Source organism: Bubalus kerabau, chromosome 22, assembly GCF_029407905.1.
Source record: "Bubalus kerabau isolate K-KA32 ecotype Philippines breed swamp buffalo chromosome 22, PCC_UOA_SB_1v2, whole genome shotgun sequence".
NCBI classification, from domain to species: Eukaryota; Metazoa; Chordata; class Mammalia; order Artiodactyla; family Bovidae; genus Bubalus; species Bubalus kerabau.
In genome coordinates, this window is record NC_073645.1 from 19,017,152 (window position 1) to 19,039,172 (window position 22,021).

At 39.2% G+C, this 22,021-nt stretch overlaps 1 protein-coding gene across 3 annotated transcripts in view; it reads right to left on the minus strand.

The window, feature by feature from the left end:
- Positions 1-8,647: 8,647 nt before the first annotated feature.
- LOC129636597 (cytochrome P450 2C31) overlaps positions 8,648-22,021 on the minus strand; it is a 43,090-nt gene continuing 29,716 nt past the window's right edge. For all 3 annotated transcript variants that reach the window (XM_055560080.1, XM_055560082.1, XM_055560081.1), the window contains 2 exons: positions 11,145-11,286; positions 8,648-8,829 (listed from right to left, as the gene is read on the minus strand). In XM_055560080.1, the coding sequence (XP_055416055.1) occupies positions 8,648-8,829; positions 11,145-11,286 (324 nt within the window). The remainder of the gene's footprint in view (positions 8,830-11,144; positions 11,287-22,021) is intronic.

Sequence of the window (22,021 nt, forward strand, 5' to 3'; positions counted from 1 at the left end):
CCCGACTGAGTGACTGAACTGAACTGAACTGAACCCTCAAAAAAGCTATAAGACAGAAATTACACAAGCTATCATTGAAATGGGGAGTCATCTCTTTGATGCCATGGACATTAAAAGGATAATGAAAGAGTATTCTGAATTACTGTATGTCCACCAATTTGATGACTTAATTGAAACAGGTCAATTTCTTAAGTACACAGTCTGACCAAATGTACACAATGAATAACATCTGTAACGTGACATTGTAGGAAGTGCTAAACTACACTTTCCCCTGTAGGCATATTGATTCAAAACAACATAAATAAATTCTCTTTGTAAAATAACCATCTGGAAACCAGTGGAAAGATTTCTGTACCCTTGGTGAGTATGAATTCTGCTACATCAAAGCCAGAAGGAAAGACAAGGACAGAGTCTCACAAATTCAACAGCAAATTAGAAGGACTATACATCATAGCTATTCAAGATTTATCCCTGTCATGAAGGACAGCTTCAACATACAAAATTCAAACAGTATGATATACAACATTACCACAACAAAGAATAAAAATCACATGATTTTCTCAACAGATGTAGTAAAAGCATTTGACAGCAGTCAACAAGCTTTCATTACAAAAAAACTCAACACACTAGGAATAATAAGTCCATATGAAAACCAGTACTTAGAATCATAGATTTCAAAAAACTGAAAGCTCTTTCCCTAAGCTCTGGAGCAAGGAAGGAAATCCACTCGCACCACTGATACCCAACATCATATTAGAAATCATAGTTAGAGAAATCAGAAAAAAATAAAATAAAAAGCATTCAAATCAGAGAAGAACTAATATTTTATCTGTTCACAGATGACATGACCTTTTATGAAGAAAATCATAAAGATTCCATAATAAAATCCTGTATGAACTAATAAATGAAATAATTCAGTTAATTTGCAGAACACAAGGTGATCAACATGCAAAAATCAGTTGCTTCTGTATATACTAATAATAACCTATGTGTTAATTAGAAATACAATAACAACTGTAGTAGCAAGGAAAATATCAAAAAGTTAATAACTAAGAAAACAAAAGCCTGTACACTGAGCCATGCAAAACATTGCTGAAAGAACTTTCAAAAGACACAAAGAAATGGAAAGATATTCCATGTTTATAGGTTGGAAGAATTAATATTGTTAAAGTGTCCATACTAACCAAAGCCATCTAATATTCCATGCAGTATGCATCAAAATCCTAATGACCTTTTATACAAAAATAGAAATCACATTAAAATTAATGTGGAACCACAAGACTCCAAATAGTCAATGCAATCTTGAAAAAGAAGGACAAAGCTGGAGGCATCACAATTCCTGATTTTGAATATATTTAAAAGGTAATTAAACAGTTTTGTACTAACATAAAAATAGACACAGAGCAATATAACAGTATAGAGAGCCCAGAAATGAATCCAAGCCAACACTACCCAGTGGGGAAAGAACAGTGTCTTTTACAAATAATGCACGAAAAATAGATCAGATCAGTCGCTCAGCCGTGTCCGACTCTTTGCGACCCCATGAATCACAGCACACCAGGCCTCCCTATCCATCACCAACTCCCGGAGTGCACTGAGACTCACGTTCATCGAGTCAGTGATGCCATCCAGCCATCTCATCCTCTGTCGTCCCCTTCTCCTCTTGCCCCCAATCCCTCCCAGCATCAGAGTCTTTTCCAATGAGTCAACTCTTCGCATGAGGTGGCCAAAGTATTGGAGTTTCAGCTTTAGCATCATTCCTTCCAAAGAAATCCCAGGGCTGATCTCCTTCAGAATGGACTGGTTGGATCTCCTTGCAGTCCAAGGGACTCTCAAGAGTCTTCTCCAACACCACGGTTCAAAAGCATCAATTCTTCGGCACTCAGCCTTAGGTTTGGATTATGTGATATTGAATGGTTTGTCTTGGAAATGAACCAAAATCATCTTGTTGTTTTTGATATTGCACCCAAGTACTGAGTTTCAGCAGAGAAGGTGATGGCACCCCACTCCAGTATTCTTGCCTGGAAAATCCCATGGATGGAGGAGCCTGGTAGGCTGCAGTCCATGGGGTCGCGAAGAGTCGGACACGATTGAGCGACTTCCCTTTCACTTTTCACTTTCATGTATTGGAGAAGGAAATGGCAACCCCTCCAGTGTTCTTGCCTGGAGAATCCCAGGGACGGGGGAGCCTGGTGGCTGCTGTCTATGGGGTCGCACAGAGTCGGACACGACTGAAGTGATTTAGCAACAACAACTGAGTTTCAGACTGTTTCATTGACTCTATGAGAGCTACTCTATTTTTTCTTTTTTAAAAAATTTGTAATTGGAGGCTAATTACTTTACAATATTGTGGTGGTTTTTGTCATACATTCACATGAATCAGCCATGGGTGTACATGTGTTCGCCATCCTGACCCTCCCTCCTACCTCCCTCCCCATCCCATCCCTCAGGGTCATCCCAGTGCACCATCCCTGAGCACTGTGCCTCATGTATTGAACCTGGACTGGCAATCTATTTCACATATGATAATATACATGTTTCAATGCTATTCTCTCAAATCATCCCACCCTCGCCTTCTCCCACAGAGTCCAAAAGTCTTCTTTATATCTGAATCTCTTTTGCTGTCTTGCAATCTTTCTAAATTCCATATATATGCATTAATATACTGTATTGGTGTTTTTCTTTCTAACTTACTTAACTCTGTATAATAGGCTCCAGTTTCATCCACCTCATTAGAACTGATTCAACTGCATTCTTTTTAATAGCTGAGTAATACTCCATTGTGTATATGTACCACTGCTTTCTTATTCATTAGTCTGCCAATGGACATCTAGGTTGCTTCCATTCCTGGCTATTATAAACAGTGCTGCGATGAACAATGGGGTACAAGTGTCTCTTTCAATTCTGTTTTCCTCAGGTGTATGCCCAGGAGTGAAAGAGCTGGGTCATACGGTAGTCCTATTTCCAGGTTTTAAGAACTCTCCACACTGTTCTCCATCGTGGCTATACTAATTTGCATTCCCACCAACAGTGTAAGTGGGTTCCATTTTCTCCACACCCTCTCCAGCATTTATTGTTTGTAGGCTTTTGGATAACAGCCATTCTGACCAGCGTGAGATGGCACCACATTGTGGTTTTAATTTGCATTTCTCTGATAATGCGTGATGATGAGCATCTTTTCATGTGTTGGTTAGCCATCTGTATGTCTTCTTTGAAGAAATGTCTGTTTAGTTCTTTGGCCCATTTTTTGATTGGGTCGTTTATTTTTCTGGAATTGAGCTGCAGGAGCTGCTTGTATATTTTTGAGAAAAATTCTTTGTCAGTTGCTTCTTTTGTTACTATTTTCTCCCATTATGAAGGCTCTCTTTTCACCTTGCTTATAGTTTCCTTCGTTGTGCAAAAGCTTTTAATTTTAATTAGGTTCCATTTGTTTATTTTTGCTTTTATTTCCATTACTCTGGGAGGTGGGTCATAGAGGATCCTGCTATGATTCACGTCAGAGAGTGTTTTGCCTATGTTTTCCTCTAGAAGTTTTCTAGTTTCTACTCTTACATTTAGATCTTTAATCCATTTTGAGTTTATTTTTGTGTATGGTGTTAGAAAGTGTTCTAGTTTCATTCTTTTACAAGTGGTTGACTAGTTTTCCCAGCACCACTTGTTAAAGACATTGTCTTTTCTGTATTGTATATTCCTGCCTCCTTTGTCAAAGATAAGGTGTCCATAGGTATGTGGATTTATCTCTGGGCTTTCTATTTTGTTCCATTGATCTACATTTCTGTCTTTGTGCAGTACCATACTGTCTTGATGACTGTGGCTTTGTAGTAGAGCCTCCAGTTGCATTCTTCTTTCTCAAGATTGCTTTGGCTATTCGAGGATTTTTGAATTTCCATACAAACTTGAAATTATTTGTTCTAATTATCTGAAAAAATACTGTTGGTAGCTAGATAGAGATTGCATTGAATCTATAGATTGCTTTTGGTAGTATAGTCATGTTCACTATATTGTTTCTCCCACTCCATGAACATGGTATATTTCTCCATCATTTGTGTCATCTTTGATATCTTTCATCAGTGTTTTATAGTTTTCAGTATATAAGTCTTTTGTTTCTTTAGGTAGATTTATTCCTAAGTATTTTATTTTCTTCGTTGCATTGGTGAATGAAATTGTTTCCTCAATTTCTCTTTCTGCTTTCTCATTGTTAGTATATAGGAATGCAAGGGATTTCTGTGTGTTAATTTATATCTTCTGCAACTTTCCTATATTCATTGATTAGCTCTAGTTATTTTTTGATAGAGTCTTTGGGCTTTTCTATGTAGAGGATCATGTCATCTGCAAACAGTGAGAGTTTTACTTCTTCTTTTTCCAGTCTGCATTCCTTTTATTTCTTTTTCTGCTCTGATTGCTGTGGCTGTAACTTCCAAAACTATGCTGAATAGTAGTGGTGAGAGTGGGCACCCTTCTCTAGTTCCTGACTTAAGGGGAAATGCTTTCAATGTTTCTCCATTGAGGAAAATATTTGCTGTGAGTTTATCATGTATGGCTTTTATTAGGTTGAGATATGTTGCTTCTATGTCTGCTTTCTGGAGGGTTTTTATCATAATGGATGTTGAATTTTGTCAAAGGTTTTCTCTGCATCTATTGAGATAATTATATGGTTTTTAATCTTTCAATTTGTTAATGTGGTGTATCACAATGATTGATTTGTGAATATTGAGGAATCCTTGCATCCCTGGGATAAAGCCCGCTTGGTCATGATGTATGATTTTTTTTAATATGTTGTTGGATTCTGTTTGCTAGGATTTTGTTAAGGATTTTTGCATCTATATTCATCAGTGATATTGGCCTGTGGTTTTCTTTTTTTGTGGCATCTTTGTCTGGTTTTTGTTTTAGGGTGATGGTGGCCTCATAGAATGAGTTTGGAAGTTTACCTTCCTCTGCAATTTTCTGGAAGAGTTTGGGTAGGATAGGTGTTAGCTTTTCTGTAAATTTTTGATAGAATTCTGCTGTGAAGCCATCTGGTCCTGGGCTTTTGTTTGCTGGAAGATTTCTGATTACAGTTTCGATTTCCATGCTTGTGATGGGTCTGTTAAGATTTTCCATTTCTTCCTGGTTCAGTTTTGCAAAGTTGTACATTTCTAAGAATTTGTCCATTTCTTCCACGTTGTCCATTTTATTGGCATATAGTTGCTGATAGTGGTCTCTTATGATCCTTTGTATTTCTATGTTATCTGTTGTGATTTCTCCATTTTCATTTGTAATTTTGTTGATTTGATTCTTCTCCCTTTGTTTCTTGATGAGTCTGGCTAATGGTCTGTCAATTTTATTTATCTTCTCAAAGAACCAGCTTTTAGCTTTGTTGATTTTGGCTATGGTCTCTTGTTTATATTGCATTTAGTTCTGCTGTAAATTTTATTATTTCTTTCCTTCTACTAACCCTGGGGTGCTTCATTTCTTCTTTTTCTAGTTGCTTTAGGTGTAGTGTTAGGTTATTTATTTGATTTCTCTCCTGCTTCTTGATGTAGGCTTGTATTGCTATGAACCTTCCCCTTAGCACTGCTTTTACTGAATCCCATAGGCTTTGGGGTTTTGTGTTTTCTCTTATTTGTTGGTTATTCAGAAGTGTGTTATTTAGCCTTTATATGTTTGTATTTTTAATATTTTTTTCCTGTAGTTGACATCTAATTTCACCACATTGTGATCAGAAAAGGTGCTTGAGATGATTTCAAATTTTTTGGAAATTACCAAGGCTAGATTTATAGCCCAGGATGTGATCTGTCCTGGAGAAGGTTCTGTGTGCCCTTGAGAAAAAGGTGAAATTCATTGTTTTAGGGTGAAATGTCCTACAGATATCAATTAGGTCTAACTGGTCCATTGTATCATTTAAAGTTTGTGTTTCCTTGCTAATTTTCTGTTTAGTTGATATATCCATAGGAGTGAGTGGGGTATTAAAGTCTCCCACTATTATTGTGTTACTGTTAATTTCCCCTTTCATACTTGTTAGCATTTGTCTCACATATTGCAGTGCTCCTATGTTGGGTGCATATATATTTATAATTATTATATCTTCCTCTTGGATTGATCTTTTGATCATTATGTAGGTCCTTCTTTGTCTCTTTTCATGGCCTTTATTTCAAAGTCTATTTCATCTGATATGAGTAATGCTACTCCTGCTTTCTTTGAGTCTCCTTTTGTGTGAAATATCTTTTTCCAGCCCTTCACTTTCGATCTGTATGTGCCCCTAGGTTTGAGGTGGGTCCTTTTGTAGACAGCATATATAGGGGTCTTGTATCCCTTCAGCCAGTCTTTGTCTTTTGGTTGGAGCATTCAACCCATTTACATTTAAAGTAATTATTGATAAGTGTGATCCCGTTGCCATTTGCTTTGTTGTTTTGGGTTCGAGTTTATAAACCTTTTCTGTGTTTCCTGTCTAGAGAAGATCCTTTAGTATTTGTTGAAGAGCTCGTTTGGTGGTGCTGAATTCTCTCAGCTTTTGCTTGTCTATAAAGCTTTTGATTTGTCCTTCATATTTGAATGAGATCCTAGCTCGGTACAATAATCTGAATTGTAGGTTTTTCTCTTTCAGTATGTCACTTTCAGTATGTCCTGCCATTCCCTTCTGGCCTGAAGAGTTTCTATTGAAAGATCTACTATTATCCTTATGGGAATCCCCTTGTGTGTTATTTGTTGTTTTTCCCTTACTGTGTTTAATATTTGTTCCTTGTCTTTGATCTTTGTTAATTTGATTAATATGTGTCTTGGGTTGTTTCACCTTGGTTCATCCTGTTTGGGATTCTCTGGGTTTCTTGGACTTGGGTGGCTATTTACTTCCCCATTTTAGGGAAGTTTTCAACTGTTATCTCCTCAAGTACTTTCTCATAGCCTTTCTTTTTGTCTTCTTCTTTGGGGACTTCTATGATTCGAATGTTGTGGTGTTTAACATTGTCCCAGAGGTCTCTGAGGTTGTCCTCATTTTTTAAAATTCTGTTTTCTTTTTTCCTCTCTGATTCATTTATTTCCACCATTCTATCTTCCACCTCACTTATCCTATCTTCTGCCTCAGTTATTCTACTGTTGGTTCCCTCCAGAGTGCTTTTGATCTCAGCTTATTGCATTATTCATTATTGATTGACTTTTTTATTTCTTCTAGGTCCTTGTTAAACTTTTCTTCCCTCTTCTCAATTCTTGCCTCAGGACTATTTATCTGTAACTCCATTTGTTTTCAGGATTTTGGATTATTTTTACTATCATTATTCTGAATTCTCTTCAGTTAGACTCTCTATCTCTTCTTCTCTTGTTTGGTTTGGTCAGCTTTTTATCATGTTCCTTAACTTCCAATGAGTTCCTTAACTCATTGGAAAAGACTCTGATGCTGGGGGGAGGGGGGTGGGTTGGGGGCAGGAGGAGAAGGGGACAACAGAGGATGAGATGGCTGGATGGCATCAATGACTCGATGGACATGATTTTGAGTGAACTCCAGGAGTTGGTAATGGACAGGGAGGCCTGGCCTGCTGCGATTCATGGAGTTGCAAAGAGTCAGACACGACTGAGCAACTGAACTGAACTGAACTGAAGCAGATGTGTAATTTTTAGGGCATTATGCTTCTGTATCTATGAAAAATTAAAGTGCATATATATGTGCAGCCACACCACTTCTAAGAAACTATCCTGAATAGACAGTAAAGGAATAATAGAAGATGTGTGCATGTATTAATAGTAGCATTTTTATATTAACAAGGTTTCAAAAATAATATAAATATCCTTGAATAGGAAGATAATTTTTAAAAATTATCATATCTATTAGCAGAGTATTATGAGATACATTAACTTACACTGCTTGTGAAAATATCAACTTTATGCTATTATATAATGTCACCAAAAAACCATAGCTATAAGTAATACATACACACACAAACACTAAACACACACATAGATTTCTCTGTGTATGTTCAAATATAACCCACATGTATATTAATTACCTTCCCCTCTTCTTTGCCTTTATATGTCTGTGTGTCTGTGTGTCTGTGTGTCTGTGTGTGTGTGTGTGTGTGTCTAATCACTAGGGGAAAGAGGAAGAACATCTCTGGAAAGACTAATAAATTCAAGTTTTATCTCATACTATTCCCTCTAGCTGGAGTCATCTTCACCTGATTTCTTTTGCATGTATATACATATATACACAAACATACCCATCAAACACATAATTATATTTTTAATAAACATTGGGAAAAAGCAAAATTATACATCCAAACTATCAAGAGATCATTCCCCCAGAGAGATAAATAGGAGTAAGAGATGAATGTATTTTTAAAAATTTTATCACATGGGATAATTGCCAATTTTAATTTTTAATAAAATATGACATTTATAAGGTGCCCTCCATTTGGTATACACAATAAATGGGATGTAGCTTAAGATCTCAGGGCTGTAATTAAAAAAAAAAATTATTGGGGACAAAACTGTTTTATTTCATGCAAAAAAAAAAACTTGAACTGAATCTTAAAGAAAATTAGAACAGGCAGGGCTCAAGAATGTCACTCCTAAAGGTAAGGGAGAGTTGGACAATGGGTAACAGCCAGGACAGAGAGCATCAGCTTGTGTAGATGGAGCTGGAGAGGTTCACTCTGCAACCTGGCAGTCAGCCCTTTCTTCAGACTGGAATGAAACACATCTCACAGAAGGGTGGAATAGAGACTAACCCTTTGAAACTTGGTGCAGTATCAATGTACTTTGGATCAACCACAGATTTCAAGGTAAAATGCTGTAAAATGCTGACCAGGAGTAAAAACAGCTCCATGCGGGCCAGGCCTTCTCCAGCACAAACTCTTTTTCCTAAAAATGACACATAAATTAAATAGTTGTTCAATTCTATTTCTAACATATCACAAAGCGGAGCATAAATAAATATGGAATGAGTAAATACATAAACAAACAAATTAATAAAAGACAAATTAACCTATGGCTTCTTCTATTTACACCAAAATCCGGCTTGCTTCATTTCCTCAGAACAGATTTCAGTGTACATTCTCTATTAAACGGAGTCTGTTATGTACACCCATGTCAATATTGCTTTCCTGAGGCTTGCCAGTAATATCTTTCTACATACACACTCACCCATCCCAAATAACATGAGCTCCACACTATATTTTTCCATCTACTTCCAATTCAAGACTCAACAACAGATTTATTTCTCCTCATCTGGATTCCTAAAACTAATCTTACCTTGTCATGTCTCTGTTTCTAACAATATTTCAAGAGTTTACCATTGCCAAGTATAAAAAGAAATGTCACAAACTTGACACAAATATTATTAACCATTCTCTAATCCCCAGACACACCAGCTATTTCAAGTGTTATGAGTATCCAGTCATTCCTCCAACTGAAATATTGTTTCCCTCAGCTCTTCCTGCTGAGATTATCTACATCCTTCTAGATCCACCACAGGTGTCACCTGCTCTATACACAGTTCTTTGATCTATCCAGGGGGATATAATTCACTCTCTTGCTGGTTTTCCACAAGACTCATAAATACTTCTAATACAAAATGTTTCACATGAAATTATAATTATCCTGTGTCCCACACCCTGGAATATAAGCTCATAAAGTAAAGGCAAAAGGAGAAGGGATGTGACAGAGGATGAGATGGGTAGATAGTTTCACCAACTCAATGGACATGAATTTGAGCAAACTCCGGGAGACAGTGGAGGACAGAGGGCCTGGTGTGCTGCCATCCATGGGGTTGCAAAGAGTCAAACATGACTTAGCAACTGAACAGCAACAACAAAGTAAAGCCTTAGGTCTTATAATGATACTACAGTGCCAAGACAAAGCAATCCTGCAAACCCCACAAACTGGGCAGAAATCTTAAGCCAGTTTGTTATGAAACAATGGACCCAAAATTCAGGAAGTAGATAAGGAAAAGATTAGCAGGATCTCATTTTGAGATCAAATTCTGGGCATTGTTTATAATCTTGGGACCAAGCATCAAGCATTCCTTCAAACCTATTTTCCTGGATGTTTAATGAGGAGTAAACCTCCTATTTCTATCCCTATTTCAGTTCCTTCTGTAGGAAAGGCCCTTCACCCTCTACTTTCTACCCTTATCCTTTGGACTGTGCTGAACACTCTCCATTTCTCCATCTTTCCAGATCCATACTGTGTTTGTTTTTCTTTTACACCTACTGTATATTTAGGAAGTTGATTTCTATGGACTGCATAACCCCACTAGTTAGTTCCCTTCTTCACCGTGAAGAAACTCAGAGGATTAGACATTGAGAAGGTTAGAGTATGCCCTCCCTCAGTCCCAGCCTGTCAGGCCACAATTTCAGCGGTGGCTGTATTCTCCAACCTATAGACCCATCTCCTGCTGAGGCATCCATTCTCTCTTTGCTAAAGATCTGCTTGGGTTCCAGCAACACCCTCCTTCTCCCAGTCCTTCTGACATAGGATGATGACATTGTTCTGTTGATGCTCATCCCTGAATACTTGACCATTCCTTGATACTTCAGTTAATCATGTCCACACCTCTGAAAAGAGTCTCTTCATTAAACTGCCTTTAATGAAACTTTTTGAGTACCCTGCCTCTTTCTTTCAAGGACCTCCCCAAATTAAAAGAAGATACTAAAATATTTCTTCCTGCAAGAAAATTTCTCTTTTGTTCCAACTACTCTGTCCTCTGCCCTGTCCCAAAATGTAAGATTCAGGAGCTCCTCTCTCTGGGTTTCCACAGAAGCCTTTTGAGTAGCACTTGTCTCTCTGGAGTATCATCACCTATTAACTCACATTCCTTTCTTAAAGGAGAGCTGTCCCTTATTCACATTTCTATCCCTGGATCTGAGTGAGCATGGGTCTACTACATATAAGGTCCTCAGAGACATTTATTGAGTGAATGGCATCTCTGGACGGGGGAGAAAAGTCTCAGTGGAACTAGACTTCTGCGAGGAGCCCTTAAGATTGTCAGAGATGGGTGAGAGGGCAGAACTCAGTGAGTGCAGCCTCTAATCCAATCAGAAATTATCTGCAGCTTGGGAGTGGTGCCTCTGGCCTCATGAAAATGACAATTTGTCCAGCTCAGAGTTGCCTCCATACAAAGCTCTTCCTCCTCTCATTTGACCTCTAATGTACAGACAAAAATGAAGCATGCTTGCCTGCTGAAAAAGCCATGAAGTGGTCAGTCTTCTTAAAGTTGCCACTTTCATCCAGGAAGTGACCAGGATCAAACTGCCCTGAGTTGGGAAACTCCTTATCATCATGCAGAACAGAAGTCAGAGATGTTAATATGACTGTGCCCTGAGATAAAGAGAAACACAATAACTAGATTATAAAGAAAGTCATGGAGTTTGAAAAAAATGCCTTATCTAATCCTTTTATTTTATAAATGAGGTGGCTGAGGCACAAACATATTTTATTCTCTCCATGTCAAAGAACAAATTAATGACCAGGCCTAACAGGTCTTAAGTCATATGATGCCATATAAATCATATAAATGATGTATGATTCAATCATATAAATCAACAGTGCCAGTCCAGGGCACTGTTAAGTGATCCAAGGCTAATCATCTTCAGCTTGTAGCCTACCAACAGCACTTGCTCTTCAGAAAATTAAGGCAGGTGCTTTGTTCTTGACAAATAAATTGGAGTGTTGATTAAAAGTGCTGATGTCACTAAAAATTCAGCTCATTCTCTTTGGAACTTAATATAGGGTCCTCTCCAAACATGACCTGATTGGCCATATTCTTGAAAACTATTCGGTTTCCCTCTAAGATGAGAAACTGATAAGTATCCCTCTTGCTGCTATGTTTTTTCAATGTAATTGTTGCATGCACTTGTGGAAACAAGAAGGAATTTCTGGGCTCTAGTAAGGTTTTCATAAACTCAGAGATATAGTACATAATGATTTGAAGTTTAGTTTTTATCATCAATCAAGTATTTCTCTCTTAAATTAAGGTTTATGACCATAGGTAATTTGTTTAGCTTTTCCATGCCCTTTACAAAAATTTTGCCAACCTTGCTTTAAAGCAAAATTTATAACATTAATGGTATGTTCATAATATACAAAATATACATGTGATAACTTTAACATAAAGGAAGTGGAACAAATTAAATAGCCATATACAACTGCAGTGTCCTTGTATTTTAAACAAAATTTAATAATATTAATTTTAAGACTGTAAATATATAAGGATGCAAATTGTAACCTCAGGGGCTTCTCAGGTGGTGCTAGTGGTAAAGAACCTGCCTGCCAATGCAAAAGACACAGAAGACGTGGGTTCAATCACTGGGTCAGGAAGATCTCCTGGAGGAGGGCATGGATTGCAATGGAGGAGGGCAATCCACTCTGGTATTCTTGCCTGGAGAATTCCATGGACAGAGAAGGCTGGCAGGCTACAGTCCATAGGGTTACAGAAGCGACTTCACACATGCAAATGCACTGTAATCTCAAGAAAAAACACTAAAAAAAATAGTTTGATGCCAATAGAAATTTACAGTAGCACAAAATCTTAAACTATTCCAGAAGAAGGAAGAAAAGGAGAAATAAAGGAATATAAAGAAGAGGACAACAGAGGATGAGATGGCTGGATGGCATCACCGACTCAATGGACATGAGTTTGGGTGAACTCCGGGAGTTGGTGATGGACAGGGAGGCCTGGCGTGCTGCAATTCCTGGAGTCACAAAGAGTCGGACACGACTGAGCGACTGAACTGAACTGAAAGGAGAAGGACAAACAAAAACAATTATTTTAATATATAATTATTCCAAGAATAATAAAATAATGAAGGAGGAAAAGTGGAATATAAATTGAGTGAACAAGTGGAACAAAAATGATAGATTTATAGAAATAAAACACCTATTGATAATTATATTAAATTTGTGTACACCCGTGGCAGATTCATGTTGATGTATGGCAAAACCAATACAATATTGTAAAGTAATTAGCCTCCAATTAAAATAAATAAATTTACATTAAAAAATAAATTAAAAAATATTTTTTAATGAGCTAGGCATTCCCACTTAAAAGTCAGAATGCACTTAACAGACATATAAGGAAGACTCCATCCAAAAGCAACAGAACATGTTCTTCTAAGCACAGATGAAAGATTCTCCAGAATAGATCATATGATAGAGTACAAAAAAGGTATTAATAAATTAAGAAGATTAAAATCATATCAACTACCTTTTCCAACCAAAATGGTACAAATCAAGAAATCAATTACAAGAAGAAAACTGGAAAATTCACAAAGATATGGAGATTAAACAATGTGCTATTCAAAGACAGAAATATAGATCAATGGAACAAAATAGAAAGCCCAGAGATAAATCCACGCACATATGGACACCTTATCTTCGACAAAGGAGGCAAGAATATACAATGGATTAAAGACAATCTCTTTAACAAGTGGTGCTGGGAACTCTGGTCAACCACTTGTAAAAGAATGAAACTAGAACACTTTCTAACACCATACACAAAAATAAACTCAAAATGGATTAAAGATCTAAACGTAAGACCAGAAACTATAAAACTCCTAGAGGAGAACATAGGCAAAACACTCTCTGACATACATCACAGCAGGATCCTCTATGACCCACCTCCCAGAATATTGGAAATAAAAGCAAAAATAAACAAATGGGACCTAATTAACCTTAAAAGCTTCTGCACATCAAAGGAAACTATTAGCAAGGTGAAAAGACAGCCCTCAGAATGGGAGAAGATAATAGCAAATGAAGCAACTGACAAACAACTAATCTCGAGAATATACAAGCAACTCCTACAGCTCAACTCCAGAAAAATAAATGACCCAATCAAAAAATGGGCCAAAGAACTAAATAGACATTTCTCCAAAGAAGACATAAAGATGGCTAACAAACACATGAAAAGATGCTCAACATCACTCATTATCAGAGAAATGCAAATCAAAACCACTATGAGGTACCATTTCACACCAGTCAGAATGGCTGCAATCCAAAAGTCTACAAGTAATAAATGCTGGAGAGGGTGTGGAGAAAAGGGAACCCTTTTCCACTGTTGGTGGGAATGCAAACTAGTGCAGCCACTATGGAGAACAGTGTGGAGATTCCTTAAAAAACTGGAAATAGACATGCCTTATGATCCAGCAATCCCACTGCTGGGCATACACACTGAGAAAACCAGAAGGGAAAGAGACACGAGTACCCCAATGTTCATCGCAGCACTGTTTATAATAGCCAGGACATGGAAGCAACCTAGATGTCCATCAGCAGATGAATGGATAAGAAAGCTGTGGTACATATACACAATGGAATATTATTCAGCCATTAAAAAGAATACATTTGAATCAGTTCTAATGAGGTGGATGAAACTGGAGCCTATTATACAGAGTGAAGTAAGCCAGAAAGAAAAACACCAATACAGTATACTAACGCATATATATGGAATTTAGAAAGATGGTAACAATAACCCTGTGTACGAGACAGCAAAAGAGACACTGATGTATAGAACAGTCTTATGGACTCTGTGGGAGAGGGAGAGGGTGGGAAGATTTGGGAGAATGGCATTGAAACATGTAAATATCATGTATGAAATGAGTTGCCAGTCCAGGTTCGATGCACGATACTGGATGCTTGGGGCTGGTGCACTGGGACGACCCAGAGGGATGGAAGGGGGAGGGAGGAGGGAGGAGGGTTCAGGATGGGGAACACATGTATACCTGTGGCGGATTCATTTTGATATTTGGCAAATCTAATACAGTTATGTAAAGTTTAAAAATAAAATAAAATTAAAAAAAAATGGAAAAAAAAAAAAAAGAAAACAACAAAATTCTGTCAAGCAAAATCCTTCAATAAAAAAAAATTAAAATTAAAAAAAAAAAATAAATAAACAATGTGCTATTGAACAATTGATGATTCAAAGAAGAGAATCAAAAAATACATTGAGACAAACAAAAATGCAAGCACAGCATATTAAAACTCATGAGATTCAGGAAAAACAGTTTTAAGATAAAAGTTCATAGTGAGGGGCAGTCTTAAGATGGCAGAGGAATAGGACCAGGAGACCACTTTCTCCCCCACAAATTCATCAAAAGATCATTTGAATGCTGAGCAAGTTCCACAAAACAACTTCTGAACACTGGCAGAGGACACCAGGCACCCAGAAAGGCAGCCCATTATCTTTTAAAGGAGGTAGGACAAAATATAAAAGATTAAAAGAGAGACAAAAGAGTTAGGGATGGAGACCCATCCCGGAGAGGGAGTCATAAAAGAGGAGAAGTTTCCAAACACTAGGAAACCCTCTCACCGGCGGGTCTGTGGGGAGTTTTGGAATCTCAGAGGGCAACATAACCGGGAGGACAAATAAATAAATAAAACCCACAGATTACACGCCTGACAACAACTCACAGTGGAGAAGTAGCCCAGATGCTAGCGTCCACCAGCAGCAAGCAGGGGATGAACAGGGAGGTGCAGGCGGCATTGCTTAGGGTAGGGACCAGGTCTGAATGCCCTGAGGACAATCTGAGGGAGCTAAATGAGATAGCAATCCAAACAGTGGGATAGCCAGAGAGAGAAAAAAGAGAGAGAGAGAGAACTTTCCTGAAAAAAGCTCTAAGCTAAGGCACTGCCAGCCGGCTCACAGAACAAAGGACTGAGCGAATACCAGAGGAGAGCTAGCCAGCTGTAGGCTGGCCCATCCCCTGCCGGAGACAGAGAGGCAGGTGGACGACAGCCAGAGCTGGAAAGGGGCAATCTTGGCTCCAGAGATGGCATCTGCGACAAAACTGCGAGCAGGCTCCCAGTTGCTAACCAAGTCTACCTGGGATCCTGGACAGTTGACATCCACCAGGAGGGTTGCAACCAGAGATCAGCTCCCCAGAGGAGACACTAGGCACGCCTGAGATGGCACTCCCACTGCACACCCAGGAAACCGAGCAGCTGGGACCAGGGAGGTGATAAGATGCACCACCCCACCTGGGGAGAGTGCGCTTGCCAAGCACCTGGTCACCTGAACTGCTTGGACCTGGGAAGGACACAAAACACAGGCCCAACCGAGTCTGCATCTTTATGGAATACCCAAGAAGCTGAATCTGAGTGGCTTAGACCTGGGAGGTGCACGCAACCCAGGGCCTGCTTTAGATAATTCCCCGGCAGAGCAACCTGGAGCCTGAGCAGTGTAGACTGGGAAAGCACACACAACCTGAGCAGGGCAAACCCAGTGTGTCATGGACACTGTGAGCACTCTCCACACACGCCAGGGATATTTGTTTGCAGTTTTCCTCCCTCCCCACAGCACGACTGAACAAGTGAGCCTAAATAAGTGACCACCTTCGCTCCCTTGTGTCAGGGCAGAAATTAGACACTGAAGAGACCTGCAAACAGAAGAAGCCAAAATAAACAGAGGGAACGTCTTTGGAAGTGATAGGTGCAACACTCTTTTAAAATCCTGTAGTTGGCACCAACTACTTTGGAAGGGGCCTACAGACCTTGAGAAGTATAAGCTGTAACAAGGAACTATCTGAAACTGAACTGACCTCACACTACCCACAACAGCTCCAGAGAAATTCCTAGATATATTTTTACTATTAATATTTTTAAATTTTTTAATTTTTAAGTCCTTTATTACTGCTTTAATTTTCATTTTTATAACCTGCCTTGCAAAAGAAAGACCCTATTTTTAAAGCAAATTTCATATATATTTTTATAATTTTTGTGGTTGCGTTTTGTTTTTTTAATATTGTATTTTTGAGAGTCTAACCTCTACTCTAGATTTTTAATCTTTGCTTTTTGGTATTTGTTATTAATTTTGTACCTTTAAGAATCCAATCTTCAGTACCCATTTTTACCTAGGAGTATGATTACTGGCTTGATTGCCCTCTCCCCCTTTTGACTCTCCTTTTTCTCCCCTAGGTCACCTCTATCTCCTCCCTCCCCCATCTCTTCTCTACCCAACTCTGTTAATCTCTTTGGGTATTCCAGGCTGTGGTGAACACTTAGGAAACTGATAACTGGCTAAATTTGCCTCTCTCCTTTTGACCCTCCCACCCTTCTCCTTCTAGCAACTTCTATCTCCTTCTTCCCTCTTCTCTTCTCTTCTCCATGTAACTCCGTGAACCTCTCTGGGTGTTCCAGGCTGTGGAGAGCACATAGGGATTTGATTACTGGCTAGATTGCTCTCTCCCCTTTTGATTCCCCCTCTTCTCCTCCTGGTCACCTTTATCTCCCTCCTCCCTCTTCTCTGCTCCATGTAACTCAGCGAACCTTTCTGGGTGTCCCTCACCTTTTCACCATTAACTAGATATTTCATCATTGGTGCTGTATGGATGGAGAAGTCTTGAGACTACTTCAAGATAAGACTGAAAACCAGAGGCAGGAGGCTTAAATCCAAAACCTGAGAACACCAGAGAACTCCTGACTCCAGGGAACATTAATTGATAAGAGCTCAGCCAAAAGCGTCCATACCTACACTGAAACCAAGCTCTGCCCAAGAGCCAACAATTTTCAGAGCAAGACACACCAAGCTAATTCTTCAACAAAGCAGGAACATAGACCTGAGCTGTAATATACAGGCTGTCCAAAGCCACACCAAACCCACACACATCTCAAAACTCACTACAGAACACATCACTGCACTCCAGAGAGAAGAAATTCAGCTCCACCCACCAGAACACCAGACGCAAGCTTCCCTAAACAGGAAACCTTGACAAGCCACTCGTCCAACCCCATCCTCAGGGAGGAACCTCCACAATAAAGAGGAACCACAAATGGCAAGAATACAGAAAGGCCACCCCAAACACAGCAATCTAAACAAAATGAAAAGGCAGAGAACTATTTAGCAGGAAAAGGAACATGAGAAAGCTACTGGAGATCAGTGGAGAAATAACTCCAGAAAGAATGGAGGGGTGGAGCCAAAGGAAAAACAATACCCAGTTGTGGATGGGACTGGTAATAGAAGCAAGATTCAATGCTCTAAAGAGCAATATTGCATAGGAGCCTGGAATGTCAGGTCCATGAATCAAGGCAAATTGGAAGTGGTCAAACAGGAGATGGCAAGAGTGAACATCAAAATTCTAGGAATCAGCAAACTAAGATGGACTGGAATGGGTGAATTTAACTCAGATGACCATTATATCTACTACTGTGGGCAGGAATCCCTTAGAAGAAATGGAGTAGCCATCATGGTCAACAAAAGAGTCCAAGATGCAGTACTTGGATGGAATCTCAAAAATGACAGAATGATCTCTGTTCATTTTCAAGGCAAACCATTCAATATTACAGTAATCCAAGTCTATGCCCCAACAAGTAATGCTGAAGAAGCTGAAGTTGAATGGTTCTATGAAGACCTACAAGATCTGCTAGAACTAACACCCAAAAAAGATGTCCTTTTCATTATAGGGGACTGTAATGCAAAAGTAGGAAGTCAAGAAACTCCTGGAGTAACAGGCAAATTTGGCCTTGGAGTACAGAATGAAGCAGGGCAAAGGCTAACAGAGCTCTGCCAAGAGAAAGCAGTGGTCATAGCAAACACCCTCTTCCAAAAACACAGGAGAAGACTCTATACATAGACATCACCAGATGGTAAACACTGAAATCAGATTGATTATCTCCTTTGCAGCCAAAGACAGAGAATCTCTATACAGTCAGCAAAAACAAGACCAGGGGCTGACTGTGGCTCAGATCATGAACTCCTTACTGGCAAATTCAGACTTAAATTGAAGAAAGTGGGGAAAACCACTAGACCATTCAGGTATGACCTATATCAAATCCCTTATGACTATACAGTGGAAGTGAGAAATAGATTTAAGGGACTATATGTGATAGACAGAGTGCCTGATGAACTATAGACAAAGATTTGTGACATTGTACAGGAGATGGAGATCAAGACCATTCCCAAGAGAAAGAAATACAAAACAGCAAAATGGCATCTGAAGAGGCCTTACAAATAGCTGTGAAAAGAAGAGGAGCAAAAAGCAAAGGAGAAAAGGAAAGATATACCCATTTGAATGCAGAGTTCCAAAGAATAGCAAGGAGAGATAAGAAAGCCTTCCTCAGTGATCAATGCAAAAATATAGAGGAAGGCAATAGAATGGGAAAGACTAGAGATCTCTTCAAGAAAATTAGAGATACCAAGGGAATATTTCATGCAAAGATGAGCTCAATAAAGGACAGAAATGGTATGGACCTAACAGAAGCAGAAGATATTAAGAAAAGGTGGCAAGAATACACAGAAGAACTGTATAAAAAAGATCTTCACGACCAAGATAATCACCATGGTGTGATCACTCACACTCACCTAGGGCCAGACATCCTCGAATGTGAACTCAGGTGGGCCGTAGGAAGCATCACTAAGAACAAAGCTAATGGAGGCTATGGAATTTGGGTTCAGCTCTTTCAAATTTTAAAAGATGATGCTGTGAAAGTGTTGCACTTTTCATGTCAGCAAACTTGGAAAAATCAGCAGTGGCCAGAGGACTGGAAAAAGTCGGTTTTCATTCCAACCCCAAAGAAAGGTAATTCCAAAGAATGCTCAAACTAACGCACAACTGCATTCATCTCACACACTAGTCGGAGAAGGCAATGGCACCCTACTCCAGTACTCTTGCCTAGAAAATCCCATGGACGGAGGAGCCTGGTAGGCTGCAATCCATAGGGTCGCTAAGAGTCGGACACGACTGAGTGACTTCACTTTCCCCTTTCACTTTCATGCATTGGAGAAGGAAATGGCAACCCACTCCAGTGTTCTTGCCTGGAGAATCCCAGGGACAGGGGAGCCTGGAGGGCTGCCGTCTCTGGGGTCACACAGAGTCAGACACGACTAAAGTGACTTAGCAGCAGCAGCAGCACACACTAGTAAAGTAATGCTCAAAATTCTGCAAGCCAATCTTCAGCAATATGTGAACCATGAACTTCCAGATGTTCAAGCAGTTTTAGAAAAGGCAGAGGAACCAGAGACCAAATAGCCAACATCCGCTGGATCTTTGAAAAACCAAGAGAGTTCCAGAAAAACATCTATTTGTGCTTTATTGACTATGCCAAAGCCTTTGACTGTGTGGATCACAAGAAACTGTGGAAAATTCTGAAAGAGATGGGAATACCAGACCACCTGAATTGCCTCTTGAGAAACCTGTGTACAGGTCAGGAAGCAACAGTTAAAACTGGACATGGAACAACATCTGGTTCCAAATAGGAAAAGGAGTACGTCAAGGCTGTATATTGTCACCCTGCTTATTTAACTTATATGCAGAGTAATCATAAGAAATGCTGGGCTGAAGGAATCACAAGCTGGAATCAAGATTGCCAGGAGAAATATCAATAACCTCATATATGCAGAGGACACCACCCTTATGGCAGAAAGTGAAGAAGAACTAAAGAGCCTCTTGATGAAAGTGAAAGTGGAGAGTGAAAAAGTTGGCTAAAAGCTCAACATTCAGAAAACGAAGATCATGGCATCCGGTCCCATCACTTCATGGGAAATAGATGGGGAAACAGTGGAAACAGTGTCAGACTTTATTTTTCTGGGCTCCAAAATCACTGAAGATGGTGATTGCAGCCATGAAATTAAAAGACGCTTGCTGCTTGGAAGGAAAGTTATGACCAACCTAGACAGCATATTAAAAAGCAGAGACATTACTTTGTCAACAAAGGTCCATCTAGTAAAGGCTATGGTTTTTCCAGTAGTCATGTATGGATGTGAGAATTGGAATATAAAGAAAGCTGAGAGCTAACAAATTGATGATTTTGACCTGTGGTGTTGGAGAAGACTCTTAAGAGTCCCTTGGACTGCAAAGAGATCCAAAAAGTCCATCCTAAAGGACATTAGTCCTGGGTGTTCATTGGAGGGACTGATGTTGAAGCTGAAACTCCAATACTTTGGCCACTTGATGCGGAGACCTGACTCATTGGAAAAGACTCTGATACTGGAAAAGATTGTGGGCAGGAGGATAAGGGGACGACAGAGGATGAGATGGTTGGATGGCATTACCAACACAATGGACATGGGTTTGGGTGGACTCTGGGAGGTGATGATGTACAGGGAGGCCAGGAGTGCTGCAATCCATGGGGTATCAAAGAGTCAGACACGACTGAGTGACTGAACTGAATGAAAAGAACATGATAAATGCCCGCCAAACCAAACAAAAGAGGAGGCGATAGGGATTCTACCTATCTAGGAGACTTCAGAAGAATGATAGTAATAGTGATCCAAAATCTTGAAAACAAAATGGAGTTACAGATAAATAGCCTGGAGACAATGATTGAGAAGATGCAAGAAATGTTCAACAAGCACCTTGAAGAAATAAAAAAGAGTCAATCGATAATGAATAATGGAATAACTGAGATCAAAACACCCTGGAGGGAACCAACAGTAGAATAAGGGAGGCAGAAAATAGGATAAGTGACATGGAAGATGGAATGATGGAAATAAATGAAGCTGAGAGGAAAAAAGAAAAAAAATTAAAAGAAAAGAAGGCAACCTCAGAGGCCTCTGGGACAATGTCAAATGCCCCAACATTCAAATCATGAGTCCCAGAAGAACAAGACAAAAAGAAAGGCCATGAGAAAATACTTGAGGACATGATAATTGAAAACTTCCCTAAAATAGGGAAGGAAATAGACACCCAAGTCCAAGAAACCCAGAGAGTCTCAACAGGATAACCCAAGGCAAAACACCCCAAGACACATATTAATCAAATTTTAAAAAATCAAACAAAGAGCAAATATTAAAAGCAGCAAGGGAAAAAAACACAAACAACACACAAGGGGGCTCCCATAAGGATAACAGCTGATCTTTCAATAGAAAGTCTTCAGGCCAGAAGGGAATGGCAGAACATATTTAAACTGATGAAAGAGAAAAACCTACAACCCAGATTACCATACCCAGCATGGATCTCCTTCAAATATGAAGGAGAAATCAAAAGCTTTACAGACAAGCAAAAGCTGAGAGAATTTAGCATCACCAAACCAGCTCTTCAACAAATGCTAAAGGATCTTCTCTAGACAGGAAACAGAGAAAAGGTGTACAAACTCAAACCCCAAACAACAATGTAAATGGCAATGGGAT